This window comes from Trachypithecus francoisi, unplaced genomic scaffold (assembly GCF_009764315.1).
Source record: "Trachypithecus francoisi isolate TF-2019V2 unplaced genomic scaffold, Tfra_2.0 Lachesis_group4, whole genome shotgun sequence".
In the NCBI taxonomy this organism is placed as follows: domain Eukaryota; kingdom Metazoa; phylum Chordata; class Mammalia; order Primates; family Cercopithecidae; genus Trachypithecus; species Trachypithecus francoisi.
In genome coordinates this window covers 151796841-151816470 of record NW_022681469.1, presented here as the reverse complement: position 1 = coordinate 151816470, position 19630 = coordinate 151796841, and the positions used below count along the sequence as shown (strand labels likewise).

At 42.7% G+C, this 19630-nt stretch overlaps 1 protein-coding gene across 1 annotated transcript in view; it reads right to left on the bottom strand.

Moving 5' to 3' along the window:
* The window catches only part of ZNF680 (zinc finger protein 680), a 47687-nt gene extending 28707 nt beyond the window's left edge, over positions 1-18980 (bottom strand). The window contains exon 1 of the mRNA XM_033194601.1: positions 18776-18980. Coding sequence (XP_033050492.1) covers positions 18776-18805 — 30 coding nt within the window. The 5' untranslated portion in view covers positions 18806-18980. The remainder of the gene's footprint in view (positions 1-18775) is intronic.
* Positions 18981-19630: the final 650 nt, after the last annotated feature.

Below are 19630 nucleotides of genomic sequence, written 5' to 3'. Positions count from 1 at the left end.
AAAAGTCCACCCACTTCTGTCCTTTATACAAGAAGGGATTCAGGAACAATGAGACACTCCATGAAGATAAAAATATAAGTTTCTTGGCCAGGCACAGTGGCTCAGGCCAGTAATCCTAGCACACTGGGAGGCCAAGGCTGGTGGATTGCCTGAGCTCAGGAGTTCGAGACCAGCCTGGGCAACACGGTGAAACCCCATCTCTACTAAAATACAAAAAAAATAAGGCGGGCATGGCAGCATGAGCCTGTAATCCCAGCTATTCAGGAGGCTGAGGCAGGAGAATTGCTAGAACCCGGAAGGCAGAGGTTGCAGTGAGCTGAGATAGTGCCACTGCACTCCAGCTTGGGCGACAGAGTGAGACTCCATCTCTTAAATATATATATTTTCCTTTTCCTTTTCCTGTTCTCAGGTGCCCTCCCCTGGCACAGACACCACCAATTTCTGCTACAATAATGGCAATATGGGCCACACTGACCTGTCTCTATCAAACCTGAACAGAACAGGCCCTGTGACCAATCCTGAATGCAAAGGTGGAACTTAACTCTCATGAATGTATCTGAACCCCTCATACTTGACTCTGTCCTCATTTTAAGAGTCACATGAGGCCCTTACTTAGAACAATATGGATGCTTCCACCAAGAACAATTAACAGAACCTGTGGAAAGGGCACAAGTAAGATTTTTTAAATTAGCCATGTAATCCTAATTAGAAGCCTGGGCTGATAACCACTTAGCTAAGCATTGCCTCTCAAGCTTTAATGAGCTTATAAATCACTTGATAGTTTTGGTCCCACTCTATGTAATGTGATTCTGCAGGTTTGGAAAGGGTCCATGAATGGGTGTTTTAAACAAATCCCCTGTCAATGCTGATGTTGCTCTTCCTGGGCTCATTATCAGCATTAGTTGGAGAAACCAGGCACAGCACAGACTCCCTTAAACTCAGCACTCTCATCACAACACAAAGACAACCAATCTCCATCCTCAAGTATCATATTCTTTGCTGCTCCTTTAAAGTTTACAGAGGAAACAAAAGGGAACAACGTTTGAATGAATCTGCATTCAGAAAACAACATGTACACATGCACTAGCATAACGTTTATTAAGCAAGTGTTATGTCCTCAAGTGTTACAGAGCATTGTGCTGGGAAAAATACATTATTTGATTTAATCCTCATAACACCCTGGGAGTTGGTACGAGGTGTTCAATAAATCTCAGGATAAAGAGCCCAGGATTTTCATTTCTTCTGTTTCTCTGTCATTGATTTTTTTTGTGTGAAGATGTATAAAATAAAAGCTAAATACAGACAGATGAGAGGGATACAGAAAAGCTTAATGTAGTTTAGAAAAATTTTTTATTGTGTTTATGTTTACCTTTTTGTCGCTTATGGAGCAACTACTAAATCTGCAGTAACAGAAAACAAGTTGCTACATGGAACATCTCAGCAAGTCCTGGTTTTGATAAAAAAATAAAAAATAAAAAATTAAGGCCCTAAAATAAATACTTTATTTTTCCCATTTATCTGCTTCTGAGTTTCAAAGAGTTATGAGCACCAGTTGTAAAAAGGCTGCAGGACTCACCAGCCAAAACTAATTTCTTCTAATCAGTTTGGTGAAGCAAGACTCCACAGTGGGGCCAAACCTAAATAAGGCCTCCAAAAAGAGTGAATCTTAGAACTGGGGGAGGGAGTGGACCCTATGTAGAATTCTGCTCTGCTCTCTATGCCACTGATGTATTTCCAGTTCTGATTTTTTTTAGCTTACCTAAGAGAAACTTACAGTATAGAGTTTGTGTAACTCTAATTTCTTTTAGCCACTGCCATGTCAATTTTATAACATATACTAGTAAGTAATTTAAACAAATTCCTTAAGGTTTTCTAGGGTAATTTTATTAGAACATAAATATGTATTAACAGGAAAGTAAAAAAGAATACAAACAATAACAACTCTTCTGTTCATAAATATCCCTTCAGGTGATGACATCAGAAGTCACAACAATATAAAGTGGCCAAAGGCCAAGTTTTTTTTCCCCCCCACACATCTATACATTGTACCAACCGTATAATGCTTCATTCAACCATTTATCCAGTTACTAGTCTAGACTTAAAGTTCCTGCATGGTAGGAACACTGAATGCTTCAACTATTTTCTAATGGCCATATAAAATGGAAGCAATTAGTTTATCTATTTGAGTCTCCAGACCCTTTTTTTTTTTTCACCCAAGTACCAGGAAACTTGAGAAACTCTCATCTAGGTACCAACCAAGACATCTCTTGCATGAGGGGAGGAACAAATGCAGACTGACTCATTTCTCTTACACTGAGACAGAAGCATAATTAACCACTCTTGTCAGCCTGACACAGTTCTGCTCTGGACAACCTCAAATGTCTCAAAGATGCCTAGGTGATTGTGAGAGTGTTCCCAGTGACCCTGGGCTGATGACCCCATGATGTGCCAGGCAGGAGAGACTCAGGGTGATCCTATGTAAAAAACGAAACTAGCCGGGCGCGGTGGCTCATCATGCCTGTAATTCAAGCACTTTGGGAGGCTAAGGTGGGCGGATCACAAGGTCAGGAGTTTCAGACCAGACTGGCCAACATGGTGAAACCCCATCTCTACTAAAAATACAAAAATTAGTGTGGCATGGTGGCATGTGCCTGTAATCCCAGCTACTCGGGAGGCTGAGGGAGGAGAATCGCTTGAACCTGAGAGGCAGAGGCTGCAGTGAGCTGAGATCATGCCATTGCACTCCAGCCTGGGCAATGGAGTGAGACTCCGTCTCCAAAAAAAAAAATGAAACTGCCCTGGTGGAGCTCCAGAATTTGGATCACCTGTCCTGATGAGCTAGCTCTTGGGTTAGAGGAAGGACAAGAATACTCTACTCCAGTACCACATTTTACAAGTAGATATAGTTGTGGTCATAGCTTTGGATACTCTGTGGCCTTGATCTCTCACTCCTAAGATGCTTGTTTACACTTACGGATTCTCCCATGAGATTCTATTTACACCTGGTGTCTCTCACAAAACTGTAGCAGGTCACTGAACAAGATCAGAAAAGCTCAAGCAGCCATACTCTCAGAAGGGAACTTTAGAATGTCTATGCTGACATCTCACAATGCAGAACATGCCTCCTGTTGGTTTTCTGTACATTCTCAATCCTAAGTCTGGCCCTGTATTGTAAATCCCAGGCAGAGGCCAAACCTTATTATGTGCAGATTCTAGGTGGGATTAACCTAGCTCTGCGTTCTTGGGTGTTACAGCAAATGGGGTACAACCAAAGGAGACTTCCCTTCACAGAGGCTGCTCTAGCACATTCTAAATGATATGTCTACCTAAAAAAAAATTTTTTTTTAATTTAAAAAAAAAAAAACAACTGAGACACTGAACACGGTGGCTCACATCTATAATTCCAGCACTTTGGGAGGCCAAGGCAGGTAGATCACCTGAGGTCAGGAGTTCAAGAACAGCCTGGCCAACAAAGTGAAATCCCGTCTCTACTTAAAATGCGGAAAAAAAAAAAAAATAGCTGGGCGTGGTGGCACATGCCTGTAATCCCAGATACTTGTGAGGCTAAGGCAGGAGAATCAGTTGAGCCTGGGAGGCAGAGGGTACAGTGAGCCGTGACTGCACCATTGTACTCCAGCCTGGGCAACAAGAACAAGAGTCCATCACAAAAAAAAAAAAAAAAAAACTGAGGCAATATGAACATAAGTAGACAGTTTATTTGGGTCAAGCTTGAAGACTGTAACTTGAGAGCAAAGATTCAAATTGTCAAAAATTTACACTTTGATTAGCAGCAGTTACAAGGAGATTTGTACAGGCAAAAATAGAGGGATAGAGAGTGGACTGATATAAAGTTGTTAGAAATTCTTATTTACAAAAATAAAATTGATTACTAATTGGCTATCATTGTTAAGCTATAGGGTATGGGTTATAGTATCCAGTGTGGAATTATTAATTTATAGCTACTTATGGCTATAGTAAGCAGTTTTAAGAGATAAATCAATAGCTAAAAGAAGCAAGAAAGACATAATTGTGGTCTCATTTAAATGTCTCTTTGAGTCTTACAAGTAAATGGCCATGCATTTTTCAGGTAAAATGTTTTATTTTTTCCCAAAATCTCAAGATCCAGATTCAGAATTTGGAGTTCAGATTTAGGTCCTGAATAAATGGAGTAGTAGCTGGTGTTACCTGCAGATTTATGGACATTTTAGCAACACGAGGAAAGAGAAAGCGGAGATTCTTATTTCTACTCACTGCACACATGTCACTAAGTTTGTGAGCCTCATGGTCTCTGAATCAGTTTCAGGTCTGAAGATACAAGAGTGGTTGATTGCTGCCCTGTGAAATTTGGTCTAACCTCTTTAAAAGTGACTATAGAGGACTACAGATTATCAAACAGGCAGAGAAACTATTCTGCCTGCATATTTAGGGGAGAGCATGCATTCTGCAGCACAACTGTGAATGGATTGGAAGCCTGAGAGGGAAAGGACCCTCTAGAGTAAAGCTTGGTTGGCACCTTATGTTTATGTCATGTCTGGTAATTCTAGACAGTTCTTGGGAAATATAATTAAAAGACAAATTTTCTCCAGCCTTAGAGCAACTCCACAATGACTGAACAGAAATAAAACTGTTATATTACACAATTAATCCAGAATTTGACATGCATCAAGGTCAATCTGCTTAACAGATGGCAAAGACAGAAAGATGGTCACCATAATTAGCCCAAGAGTAGAAAAACTTACAGCACCATGTCATGCATAGTTCATTCTGAATTCACCTAGTAATTGGGGAGGCCATCTGTGTATGTCAATTTGTTACATATAATTACAAAAAACTTTTAAGATCTTCATGACAGAGAGTAGTTTTGCAATATAAAACCAGGTGCCTGCTGAAGGTAGGCTCTCAGTCTCCTACAGAAACATTTGAAAAGGGTGCTATCATTTTGGCTATTTACATTTTGAAGCAATGGCTCTCTACTCCCCGAGTGATGGACTACAGAACCTCTGTGTGCCCTCTCCTGGTGGCTGGAGTTTTCTCTCGACCCCTACCCTCTGCCACTGAGGTACAACCCACAATACAGGGTGAAGAGCTGGCAGGTCACATCTCACATGAACCCCAATTGCCACAGCAGCACTCCAGCACCACATCAAAGAGTGAAGCCTGAGCTGCAGGAGGAGAGCCTGCAGGCTTCCTGGGTAGGATTGTACCCTCACAAGAAGAAGAAAGGGAACAGTGTTTTAGGCTCAGTTTCTATTTATAATGGTGACATGGAAAACGTTCTGCTGGATTTCCAGCATGAGTCTGGAAAAAGATAGCTCCAAGAGTTCCACTGTGACAGCCCACCTCATTCATGGACACTGTGAAATGCCAAAATGGCTTCTGAAACAAACACTCAAAGCACTGGAGCCGGGCGCGGTGGCTCAAGCCTGTAATCCCAGCACTTTGGGAGGCCGAGACGGGCGGATCACGAGGTCAGGAGATCGAGACCATCCTGGCTAACACGGTGAAACCCCGTCTCTACTAAAAATACAAAAACTAGCCGGGCGACGTGGCGGGCGCCTGTAGTCCCAGCTACTTGGGAGGCTGAGGCAGGAGAATGGCGTAAACCCGGGAGGCGGAGCTTGCAGTGAGCTGAGATCCGGCCACTGCACTCCAGCCTGGGCGACAGAGCGAGACTCCACCTCAAAAAAAAAAAAAAAAAAAAAAAAAAAAAAAAAAAAAGCACTGGAGAGAAAAACAGCTCTCAGTCTCAGCAAGATTATATTGAGAGAAAAAATAAGTTAAATGTATCTTGAGAAAACACTCAGATTACATGTAAGATTGATGAAGTCAGCCAGAAAATATTTCCCTATAAAATATTTATCTCTAAATACCCAAATTACACAGCTACTCTCAGCATGAGAAACATAAGCATTATGAAGGGAGCATATTCTCAGTAGAATTTTATGAGATTCCTCCATCTCTGCTGCTCTCTCATCTTTTAGCCATTGAAAGGGGGATTCTATTGGAATACATCTGACTACATCCACCAGCACTTTTTTTTTTCTGAGATGGAGTCTCATTCTGTCACTCAGGCTAGAGTGCAGTGGCATGATCTCAGCTCACTGCACCCTCCGCCTCCCAGGTTAAAGCAATTCTACTGCCTTAGCCTCCAGAGTAGCTTGAATTACAGGCACCTGCCGCCACACCTGGCTAATTTTTGTATTTTTAGTAGAGACAGGATTTCACTATGTTGGCCATTCTGGTCTCGAACTCCTGACCGTAAGTGATCCACCCGTGTTGGCCTCCCTAAGTGCTGTGATTACAGGCATGAGCCACTGTGCCCGGTCACCACCAGCACTTTTTGATGAAAAATTAGAATCTGATTTTGTTTATACAGTGGAATATATTTGAGCTTGCAACACAGCTAAGAGGAGAGCTATTATAGTTTTTTGGTGGTCAGATCGTTTGTGTTTATTTGTTCTTTAATAGCAGCATTCTAACTTACTGAAACGAAAGACACAAAAATGGCCGGGCGCGGTGGCTCATGCCTATAATCCCAGCACTTTGGGAGTTTGAGGCGGTGGATCACCTGAGGTCAGGAGTTCAAGACCTGCCTGACCAACATGGAGAAACCCCGTCTCTACTAAAAATACAAAATTAGCCAGGCATGGTGGCATATGCCTGTAATCCCAGCTACTCAGGAGGCTGAGGCAGGAGAATCGCTTGAACCCAGGAGGCGGAGGTTGCGGTGAGCTGAGATCGCGCCATTGAACTCCAGCCTGGGCAAAAAGAGCAAAACTCCGTCTCAAAAAAAAAAAAAAAGACATTAAAATCATGCTTACTTATCATTATCCCTACCGGATAAGTAATAAGTATATAAGACTAACATCTACTGTAACAATACGGTACTAAATTTTATTTGGATGTTAAAGTATCTAAATATAAACAATTTTAATGTACTGGTCATAATGTAAGATTTGTGAAAATTTTCTTTAACCATAATTCAGTTAAAACACTTTTTATTTAAAAAGTAGAAATACTAATATTAAAATGACTAAGGGTTTCATTCAAAGTAAATATTGTGGCCTTATATTTATATTATCGTAGAAAATACTCTTTAATTTATATTAATGTTGACCAGACGTGGTGGCTCATGCCAGTAATCCCAGCACTTTGGGAGGTCGAGACAGGCAGATCACCTGAGGTCAGGAGTTCGAGACCAGCCTGGCCAACATGGCAAAATCCTGTCTCTACTAAAAATATAAAAATTAGCCAGGCGTGGTAGCACATGCTGGTAGTCCCAGCTACTCGGGAGGCTGAGGCAGGAGAATCGCTTGAACCCAGGAGGCGGAGGTTGCGGTGAGCTGAGATCGCGCCATTGAACTCCAGCCTGGGCAAAAAGAGCAAAACTCCGTCTCAAAAAAAAAAAGTATATGATTGTAGGCTGTCTACAACTGCTTCACTTGACAATGCTAATTGTTCTGAAGTAATAAATAGAAACCAAGGCTCAATTCCAACTCCACTGTTATATACTGAACCGTTTATTTAGCTACACCTAGGTTAATATGATTTATATGATTTACATATATTTCAATAAAGCAGAGTAAAAAAGTACATATAATCCAAATGCTTTAAGAAAAGAGAGATGAGGATAATAGCCTTCCTTATTTTCAGGTAGGAAAATAAAGCCTCTTATTTTTATTTTCTCCTGTAACAGCCAAGTCTTTAGACATGCTCTTGAACATCTGAATTTCAGTAGACACTGGATTCAGGCATCTAAGGAGTGGCCCTGGGCACACTGTGTGCACTTGAAAGTTTACAGAGAGAAAAAGCAGAACACAGAAAGGTGTCATAAAAAAAGTCTATGGATGCCCATGAATAAAGCAAGTTCTCAGAGACCTATGAAGAGACTTAGATCCTGACACAATAATAGTGGGAGACTACAACACCCCACAGACACTCTTAGATTCTTAGGGCAGAAACTTTACAAAGATCTCAGGATCTAAACGCAACACTTGGACAAATAGTCCTACAGAACTCTTAATCTAAAAACAACATACTATACATTCTTCTCATTACCATGTGACACATACTCTAACATTGACTACGCAATCAGAAATAAAACAACCCTCAGCAAATTCCAAAATTACACCAACCATACACACAGAGCACAGCTTGATAAAAATATAGTTCAGTAAAAAAAAAAAAAAAATTGAAATGATACAAGTACATGGAAATTATGCCACCTGAGCCTGAATGATTTTTGAGTAAATAATGAAATTAAAGCAGAAATCAAGTTCATTGCAAAAAATGAGAACAAAGATACAACATACCAGAATCTCTGCAACACAGCTAAGGCAGTGTTAAGGAGAAATTTATAGCACTAAAAGCTTGCACCCAAAAGTTAGAAAGATCTCAATTTAACAACCTAACACCATGAATAAAAGGAGAGAAAGCACGAGCAAACCAACCCCTAAGCTAGAAGACAAGAAATAACCAAAATCAGATCTGAACTGAAAATTTAAACAGAAAAAAATATACAAGACCACAAAATCCAGGAGTTAAACCTTTGTAAAAAAAAATAATAATAATAAGATAAACCACTAGCTGCAATAATAAAGAAATAAGGTCCAAATAAACACAGTTAGAAATGACAAAAAAAGACACTACCACTGACCCCACAGAAATACAAATAACTATTGAAGTCTACTATGAACACTTCTATAAACATGAACTAGAAAATCTATGCACACAAACTAGAAAGTAGAAGTTTCAGGATACAAAATAAGTGTACAAAAAATCAGTAACATCCCTGAACATCAACAACATTCAACCAAAGGCCAAATCAAAAAAAATCCCATTCATAATAACCACAAAAATAATAAAATGTTTAGGAATACAGCTAATCAGGAAGGTGAAAAATCTCTATGACAAAAATTACAAAATGCTTCTTAAAGAAGTCAGAGATGACACAAGCCAATGGGCAGCCATTTAATGCTCATGGATAGAAAAAATTGGTATCATTAAAATAGCCATACGGCCAAATGAAATCTACAGAATTAATGCTATTTCTATCAAACTACCAAAAACATTCTTCAAGGAACTAAAAAAAAAAAAAAAAAAGTACTTTAAAATTTATATGAAACTGAAAAAAAAAAAATCCTGAATAGCCAAGGCAATTACAAGCAAAAAGAACAGAGCAGGTGGCATTACATTACCTGACTTCAAACTATACAACAGAGGTACAGTAACTAAAGCAGCATGATACTGGTACACAGACTCATAGAACAAAATAGAACAGAGAGCCCAGAAATAATGCCACACACCTACAACCATCTGATCTTCTACAAATCTCACAAGAGCAATGCAGGAAGAATTCCCTATTTAATAAATGGTGCTGGAAAAACCAGCTAGCACTATGTAAAAGACTGAAACTGGATGCCTTCCTTACACCATATAAAAAAAAAATCAACTCCAGGTGATTAAAGACCTAAATGTAGAATATAAAATGGTAAAAAAAATTCTGAAAGAAAAATCTAAAAAATACCTATGTCAATTGGATCAACAAAATATTATTGACATAGGAACTGACAAAGAGTGTATGATGAAGATACCAAAAACAATTGCAACAAAAGCAAAACTTAGTAAGACCTAAAGAAACCAAAGAGCTTCTTCACAGCAAAGCAAACTATCAATAGAGTAAAAAACCTACCTACACAATAAAAAGAAAATATTTGCAAAATATGCTTCTGACAAAGGTCTGCTACTCAAAATTTGTAAGTAATTTTTAAAATTTTACCATAAGGCAGGCCGGGCACGGTGGCTCACATCTGTAATCCCAGAACTTTGGGAGGCCAAGGTGGGTGGATCACGAGATCAGGAGATCGAGACCATCCTGGCAAACACAGTGAAACCCTGTCTCTACTAAAAATACAAAAATTGACCGGGCGCGGTGGCTCACGCCTGTAATCCCAGCACTTCAGGAGGCCGAGGCGAGCGGATCACGAGGTCAGGAGATCGAGACCATCCTGGCTAACACAGTGAAACCCCGTCTCTACTAAAGAATACAAAAAATTAGCCGGGCGTAGTGGCAGGAGCCTGTAGTCCCAGCTACTCGGGAGGCTGAGGCAGGAGAATCACTTCAACCCAGGAGACGGAGGTTGCAGTAAGCCAAGACCATGCCACTGCACTCCAGCCTGGGTGATAGAGCAAGACTCAGTCTCAAAAAAAAAAAAAAAATTTACCACAAGGCCGGGCATGGTGGTTCATGCCTGTAACCCCAGCACTTTGGGAGGCCGAGGCAGGCAGATCACTTGAGGTCAGAAGTGTGAGACCAGCCTGGCCAATGTGGCGAAACCCATCTCTACTAAGAATACAAAAATTAGCTGGCCATGGTTGCATGCACCTGTAGTACAGGAGGCTGAGGCAGGAGAATTGCTTGAACCCAGGAGGTGGAGGACAAGAAGAGGAAAAACAGACACAGGCCAAGTTGAGGGTGGTGGGTGGGAGGATAGAAAGGACTAGAAAAAACACCTGTTTATGCTATGCATAGTACCTCAGTAACAAAATAATCTACACCAAACCCCCATGCCACAATTTTGCTTATATAACTACTCGCACGTTTACCACGACCCTGAAACAAAAATAAAAGTTAAAAGGAATAAAATCCATGGGTGGGGGAGAGTGCAATGTAGGTGGAAGGACTGGTCTGTCCTACAGATAGTGGCCCACGTGGGGCTGTACTCGTTTATTTCTGTGTCTGGGCAGGCAGATGAGATTATGAACAGGTGGTACAGAACCGTTGGTTGTGGAGGAAGCAGGTTGCTGCTGCAGATTCAGTGTCTGGGGGTGGGGATATGCAGGAGACTGTAAACACTTTTGTGGATTTTTGGCAAAAAAAACACTAGGATTAAAAATGCTGTGGTGAAATTCCTCATGGTGGTGCCTAGTCCTGGGAGGAGTGTGGACACATCAATTTCTAGTGGGTATGTTTGTGAGTGGGTAGGAATCCTGGGGTGGCAGCTGTGGGAAAAGGGGGCCTGTTATCACAGCTAATTTCCTCTAAGTTTTCAGTCCTCTCTCACCCTGGGAAGAGACCTGGAATTCCAGGACAATGGCATAGTGTGACAGCCTATGTACAGGAGAGCAGAACTTCTCATTTCCAGACACCGAGAGTTCCATTCCAGGCCAGGCCTCTGTGATATTTTCCTTCTGGCACCAAATCTGTATTTGCTGAACACAAAGCAATTCTCCAACACCAACTCATTTTCTAACATTTGAATTCTGCCACCATCCAGAGTCAGCACAGACCCTGATTCAGGCCTCAGTCTCACAACACTATCCTCACTCCAGAGGCCAGTCACAAACCTCACGGGTCCATCTATGCTTCTGACCTACTGTTTAAAAATTGGAAACTCTTATAAACTCCCTCCAATTACATAATTTGATAGAGCTACTCACAAAACTAAACAAAACACTGTAGTTATGTTGACCAGTTTATTATAAAAGATACCAAAAGGCCCAAAAAAGTCAAAGGAAAAAGGTACAGGACAACAAAGAATAAAGGTGGGAAAGGATGAAGCACATAGATAATCCCGGTAAAAAGTTGTGATTAATAAAATTCTTTATCCTTTGAGTTCTCCAGGAACAGTTTATGAAAAGAAACACCCTTCCCATTATGACTTAGATGGTGGGTGCTCTCTTTTCTTACCTGACACGTAGCCAGAAGCAGACTCCGCACATTATTTTCGTTATAAAAAATTAGCTGAATTTGCCTTCAGTTTTCAAAATAAAATACTTTTTAATCAAACTTAAGTTTCTCTCCTTCCCACAGGCTCCTGAACATTGAGCTACCTTCAGTCTGAGCCGACACAGGACCCCATTTTATGTCCCTCCTAAGAACATGCTGACTTCAGGGTAAAACAATTCTCTCATCTAGAATTGAATTTTTTGTCCTTCAATTTGCCATTCCCCTCCCACCTTGTTTTTAATCTAGTTTCCTCCTCCCTATGAAAGAAAGCCCTTGTCCTGAGGCCCTGAAAGGTAACGGGGGCTGCTGCTGAAGTGGCTGGAGTGGTCATTCTGATCAGCACACCAGGGCTGCCTCTCAGGACACTCAGAGCAGCCAGGGCCTTCCGGATGGAGCCTCCACTTGCTGCTTCTTGAGTTCCACCCAGCTTCCAGCACTGAGACACTGACGACTCAGAATGAAGGGGCTTTAGTGAGCGTCTCTAGTGCTGCATTGTTCAACAGTAGCCCCTAGTCTCATGTGGCTGTTTAAATGTGCATTTGTTAAATAAATTCAATTTCCCATAAATCTAATTTAAATCAGTTCCCTAGTTGCACTAGCTACATTCAAGTGCGGGTCAGTAGCCAAAAGTAACTTTATTGGACAGTGCAGACACAGAACATTGCCATTATCACAGAAAGTCCTACAGGACAGTGCTATGTAGACACTATTTCTAGCCCCAGGCAGTGGGTCAAATCCTTGACCTAAGCCTGGATCTCTCCAGCTTTCTCCCTGCTCCCTATACCCAGCAGCCTCTGGCTGGGGCCTGCTTCCCCACAGAAAACAGTCTGAGACAGTTCTGCCATCTGCACCATTCTCCTGACACACTCCCTCATCTCAGTGACTGTTTCATTCAGCAGTTATTCACTGGGCATCTCCTATGTGCCAAAAAGTACACTAGAGCTACAGTGATAAACCAGACAGAGCTCCCAACCTAAAGAAGCATATGTTCCAGAGAGAGGAGACAACAAAGCTTGGATAATTACAAGGAAACAAAACATGGTAGTAACATGCAAAGTGGCGGTGATTTGGTTGAGTGGTCAGGGAAGCCCTGCCTGAGAAGGGGACATTTCAGCTGATTTCTAAGTGGGGAGAAAATCTGGGAATGCACATTCCAGGTAAAAGGAACACCCAGTAGAAAGGCTCTAAGGTGGGAATGAGCTTGTCACGTTTGAAGAAAAAAAGACCATTGTGGCAGGGGCTTAGCAGGTGGAGGGAGAGGGTTGGGAAATGCATTTGGACAGAGAGGCAGGAACCAGACTGTGTGGGTACTGGAGGCTGGGGCCAGCAGGCAGGTTAATTGTATTCTTAAATCAGTAGGATGGCTTCCAGGAAGGAACTGACATGATCTTGTGCAAGGATGCCAGCCCATATCAAACTGGAATTTTCTGCCTCCCCCACCAAACATTGGCTTCCCAGGGCTGCAGGTCTCTGTGACCTCTCTTCGCTAAGCCCGTGTGACATGCAGCAGAGAAGCAGGGACTAAGTCAGTCATGCCAGGATACAATAAAACCTCAGGGTCTCTAAAAGGCTCAGAAGCATGAGAGCACAGAGCCTGGAAAACAAGAGACTTTTGAGAACTTGAGCCCACATTTAAATGATGCAGTAGTTTTGGTGTCTGTGGAAAAATCAGTGGACACCTTGCCTGCCTGCCTTTTTGATTAAACACATTATGTATCAAGCTGAATGAAAAAACAAAAGTACTTTTGCAACCTGAGATGGATCAAAGTGAGCAAGCATGCCCACTCTAACACCAGCCCCTGTCACGCCATGAGTCAGATTCCAGCCCATGCTGAGGTCCCAAGGGAGTGGGTGGATGGGTGGCAGATAGCTGAAAGAACAGACAGGGGGCCATAGGCAGATGAAATATGGTTTTATTCAGCAGCTCTCTTACACTGTCTGTCTCTGCCTGCTCGGGCTCTGGGACTCCTGCCACTCCCATGCCTGCAGCTGCGTTCCCTGGCCTGCAAGGCTGGCTCTCCCCTACAGGGTCAAAAACTTCACTCTCTCTCTTTGGACGCCAGGCGTATGCACAGTATCACCAGGGCAGTTATACCTTTTACAAACAACGTGGCTCTGAGTCAGGTGATGAACCTTCCCATGTTATGGCTACATAACTGTGACTATATAATAAGTCCTCCCTGGCTGGGCGAAGTGGCTCAAGTCTGTAATCCCAGCACTTTGGGAGGCCAAGGTGGGTGGATCACTTGAGGTCAGGAGTTTGAGACCAGCCTGGACAACATGGTGAAACCCCGCCTCTAGCAGAAATATAAAAAATTAGCCAGGTGTGGTAGTGGGCGCCTGTCATCCCAGCTACTCATGAGGCTGAGGCAGAATTGCTTGAACCCAGGAAGTGGAGGTTGCAGTGAGCTGAGATCGCACCACTGCATTCCAGCCTGGGCGACAGGGCAAGACTCCATCTCAAAAACAACAACAAAAATCTAAACAAACAAAAAAACCAAGTGGATTTATATGCCTGTGCTCCAAACTTGCTGAGTCACTCTGGCCCGAATGTCTGCCTCCGCCTATTCCCAACCAAAGCACATCCATGTACCTTATAGCCCTTCAAATGAATAAAGCCTTTTCTAGAAGCTGCCAACTCCCTAATGAAAACTTTGCCCTTGACTTTGGTAACATCAAAAATTGCAGATACATGTGGAAGGAAAATAAACTCTTGGGACGCTGAATTCACTATGCCAAAAGTTAAGCCGGGGACTGGGTCATGCAAAGATTGGCTTCCTTTTATTCCCAAACAGATAGCTGTAATTTCACATGCTTACTATATCTTGTATAAAATGTAGATTTACTGAGGGAGAGAGAGGGGAATGCATGATTGACTTCCCCTGAACCCTTTCTTTCCACATGTAAAATATAGATTCACTGAGTGCTAATCAGAACCTCACGGCCCTCCCACTTGCTCTTTCCTCTTTAAATACTGAAGTTCCCAAAACACTCTTTGGAAAAAGCACAGGACACAGATCCTATTGTGACTTGTGTCTCTTTCTCCCCAGTGTGTCCCTCAACATTACCAAAATAAATCTCAAAACTGACTCAAAAAAAAAAAAGAAAAAAGAAAGAAAGCTCTAGTCTGCCTAAAATTTGCAATCTTTAAAGATTTATAGTTGGTGCTTCCTCCTTTGGAATTCTAAATTTTTTTTACATAAATCTGTGTTTTATTTTACAAAGTCCAGAAACTGCCTCAAAAAAACAACTTCATCTTCAGTACGACCCTCCCAATCCCCTTTCATCTTAACCTTAACTGCATCTGCCTGTGGGTCCCCAGCTTTCCAGGGCTGTGTAGCTTTTCTCAGTATAAAGGCTTCTTCCATAGCTGGGGTGAGCAGCCTGAGACATCTGCAGGGGAGGCTCCCCAAAAAGAGCTGGGCCTTTTGCAGGGTCAATATTAGCCTTAGCTTGCAGTCACTAGGCTCAAGCTTTAATTTTCATGTCTGAGTTATTCATTTCGCTTTTGAAACTAACAGTTTGAACATTCAGCAAAATTACTTGAACACAGTGCTCAAGTAAGGGAAGGAATTTTTTTTTTCTTTTTTGAGACGGAGTCTCACACTCTCACCCAGGCTGGAGTGCAGTAGCGAGATCTCAGCTCACTGAAACCTCCACCTCCTGGGTTCAAGCAATCTCCCTGCTTCAGCCTCCCTAGTAGCTGGGATTACAGGCGCCTGCCACCACACCCAGCTAATTTTTGTATTTTTTTCTTTTTCTTTTTTTTTTTTTTTTTGAGACAGAGTCTCACTCTGTCCCCCAGGCTGAAGTGCAGTGGCGCAATCTCGGCTCACTGCAAGCTCCGCCTCACGGGTTCACACCATTCTACCTCAGCCTCCCCAGTAGCCGGAACTACAAGCGCCTGCCACCACGCCCGGCTAATTTTTTTGTATTTTTTTAAGTAGAGACGGGGTTTCACCATGTTGGCCAGGATGGTCTCGATCTCCTGACCTCATGATCTGCCCGCCTCAGTCTCCCAAAGTGCTGGGATTACAGGCGTGAGCCAACGCGCCTGGCCAATTTTTGTATTTTTTAGTAGAGACAGGGTTTCGCCATGTTGGCCAGGATGGTCTTGAACTCCTGACCTCAGGTGATCCGCCCACCTCAGCCTCCCAAAGTGCTGGGATTACAGGCTTGAGCCACTGTGCCTGGTCAGGGAGGACTTTTTTGAAGATGCTTACATTTTACATCTCAATAGGAAAAGCAAAAGTATTCCTTTTAGATAATAAATGTATTATTTTATTATTTCCATTAAAAATTATGTAGTAAACAATTAGTCAGATGGAAACACTTCTAGGAGTTACCAAGTTTTATCTCATAAAATTTAGCATGAAACTCAGAAATCAAGATAACAGGGTACAGACTAGAAATATTCAATGTCACAAATTCACCTTGCAAAAAGAGGTACTAATGTTTTAAAGAATCTATGTACCTTCACCAATTATCTACCACATTTTCTGGTGGAAATGTATTCATTGTCTTTTCTTTTTTTTTTTGAGACGAAGTTTCGCTCTTTCGCCTAGGCTGAAGTGCAGTGGTGCAATCTCAGCTCACTGCAACCTCTGCCCTCCAGGTTCAAGCAATTCTCCTGCCTCAGCCTCCCAAGTAGCTGGGATTACAAGCATGTGCCACCATGCTCGGCTAATTTTTGTATTTTTAGTAGAGACAAGGCTTCACCATGTTGTCCAGGCTGGCCTCGAACTCCTGACCTCAAGTGCTCCAACCCCCTGCTTGGCATCCCAAAGTGCTAGGATTACAGGCGTGAGCCACTGCACCCGGCCGGAAATGTATTCATTTTCTAAAGCCAAAATGGAAGAGAGATGTTCTCTATTTTTTTCCCTAGATAGCTAGCATTCTAAAAGTTAAGGCTTGGAATTCTGTTTGAAATTACCCAGCTAGGCTGGGTGCGGCACGCCTGTGAACCCAACACTTTGGGAGGCCAAGGCGGGTAGAGCACCTGAGATTAGGAGTTTGAGACCAGACGGGCCAACATGGTGAAACCTCCCATCTCTACTAAAAGTACCAAATTAGCTGAGCGTGGTGGCTAGCGCCTGTAGTCTCAGCTACTCAGGAGGCTGAGGATCGCTTGAACCTGAGAGACAGAGGTTGTAGTGAGCCAAGATCATGCAACTGCACTCCAGCCTGAGTGACGGAATGAGACTGTCTCCAAAAAAAAAAAAGAAAAGAAATTAACCAGCCATAAAAAAAACTACCTGTGACAATTACTAAACTCGGTCTGGAAAACAAAATAGTACATCAGAATTTTTAACAAATGGAATATACGTAGATATTAATTTTTTTCTGAAACTCACCTCTAATATACCATTTGTAAATATTTTCTTACCTTTTAATTTCCTCTACAAATGTTTCACTATTTGTCTTTCACTCTTTTTTCATCATTTTTTTCACTACTTTTCCTGCCCCTTAGAGAATCCCAAAGGCAGAAATTATTTCTATGTTTTTCCCTTAATACCAGCATCTGATTGACCAGCAGTGTGTCCCAAAGAAACGGAAGCTGAGTTGGGTGAAGACAATCGTAATGTCTCAAGGGGTCAGCTTTTCCAAGGAAGTGTACACCAGGAGATTTCTCTCAGCCCCAGGGCATCCACCTGCTCCCTCCAGAGGCTACACTTTGTACCTCAGGCAGTCCTACGAGAGAAAATGAGCCAGGAGCTGATATTCATTAAGCACTCTGGCAGACATAGCCACAGTGGGTATCATGGTTTATTCCCAGACAGTACTGAAACCCAGGACCAGGAAAAATCTGAAGGGTGGCCGAGGACACATCACCCCATAAAGTTTCCAAAGGGAAACCCTGACCCCCCAAAATTCTGATAAGATCTCTGTGACTAGGGAAGATAAAAGGAAAAGAGGCACAGAGATTTTTTACAATAGTGTCCGGGGATTACTCTTTGCTTTCTTCTTATAGAAAATTTTTACAAACAGAAAACAAACCTTTTAAAAAGTATCATCCAATGATTTCTCAAAAAATGATTAATTAAAATACAGTATCAAAAATGTACACTAGGGCCGGGCGCGGTGGCCGACGCCTGTAATCCCAGCACTTTGGGAGGACGAAGCGGGTGCATCACGAGGTCAGGAAATGGAGACCATCCTGGCTAACACGGTGAAACCCCGTCTCTACTAAAAAAACACAAAAAACTAGCCGGGCGTGGTGGCGGGCGCCTGCAGTCCCAGCTACTCGGGAGGCTGAGGCAGGAGAATGGCGTGAACCTGGGAGGCGGAGTTTGCAGTGAGCCGAGATCGCGCCACTGCATTCCAGCCTGGGCGACAGAGCGAGACTCCACCTCGAAAAAAAAAAAAAAATCTAACTCAAATACATTGTTTTTTGGTAAATTACTACATTGGGGGAAATAAAATTTACGCTTAACCAACTATAAACTGCCAAGTACCCTCCGATTACATAACCAGAAAATTTCCACCTTGATCTTACAAATTAAGAAGCTATGTAACTGTACCTAACCGATTATTGAATTTGGTTTTATTCATCATATACCACTTAAAAGTCTCTCCTTCAAGCCCCTCCCATGGATCACAAATTACAAATCATAGCTGGGTGCTGTACGATTTTTGAACCATTCTTCTATTGCATTTTTAAATATTTTTGCGGTGACTTCCATGAATTTTTAATAGAAAAAAGGAGGGACTGGGACCCCACGGACCAAAGCTCTTCCCATTCATGAACCCGGTACCGCGAGTTATCAGGCAGAGATGCGGCACTGCGGCGGCAGAGTTGCCCAGCGAGGGCTCCAGGCCAAGGCACAGTCACTGCACAGGGAGGAGACAGGACGCCCGGGGTCCGGCTGTCAGCCCAGCCGCCATCTTATGGCTGAAGGGGACCGAGGGCCGAGCTGCGCCAAAGACAACTCGGTCCGCGGATTTTGGAGCCCAGCGCTGGGAGGCTGGAGTCCTGCCACAGTCACTTCTGACCGGTTCCAACCAGCCCCTCCCCCTCTCTCGGGGTGTCGGACCCGGCACTCTCACCATTTCTAGGCTTCCAGGTGGTCCTGGCATCTTAGCTGTGCATCTCCCAATACCTGCAGGTAACCGAGCCACAGAGGCTGGGCCTCTACCAGCAGAAGACACAGAACAGTGAAGACTAGACGTGGAGCTCCTCCGGCTGCTAGAGACAAAGGCCCCGCCAAATCCCGGAAGCCGTCCTGTCCGCTCCAGCTGCGTGCCTGATTGGACGGGTCCCATTCCAGCATCCCTGATTGGATCATGTTTAGGGCCCCACCCCCTAATGCCCTGAGTGACAGAATATGTGCTCAGCCGCTGGGCTGATCGAAGAAAGAGTGAAATTCAAGCTGCAGCGTTCTCAGGCAGGGCTTCCTCCCTGAGCGGAGCCAGCCCACCCCAGAGGGTATTTGCATATAACCTTGCGTATAAGGTCGTTTGCCTTTATAAATAATATATTATGTGGCTATTCACACATGAAAATAATGCAATAACAATTGTTTAAAATTTTCCAATTTTATGAGCTCCCTGGCTTCTTGTCCTTTGAGCGGGTAGCCTGACATTTTTTTTAAAAAGGCAATCCTCTGAAATTGAATGTGAGCCACATGTGAATTCTAAATATTCTAGAAGGAAAATTTTAAAAAGAAAAAATAGACAGGAGGGATTCATTGTAGGAATTTAATTAACCCAATATATCCAAAATATTATTTTACTATATAACCAGTATGTAATTATTAATAAACTATATATATTTTGGAAAAAAACATTAAAACTATGTATTTTATCTTTCTACCACATCATAGTTCAGACCAGCCACATCCCATGCACCCAGTAGCCACACTTGGCCAATAGCTGCCACATTGAAGTGCAGCTCTGACAGCA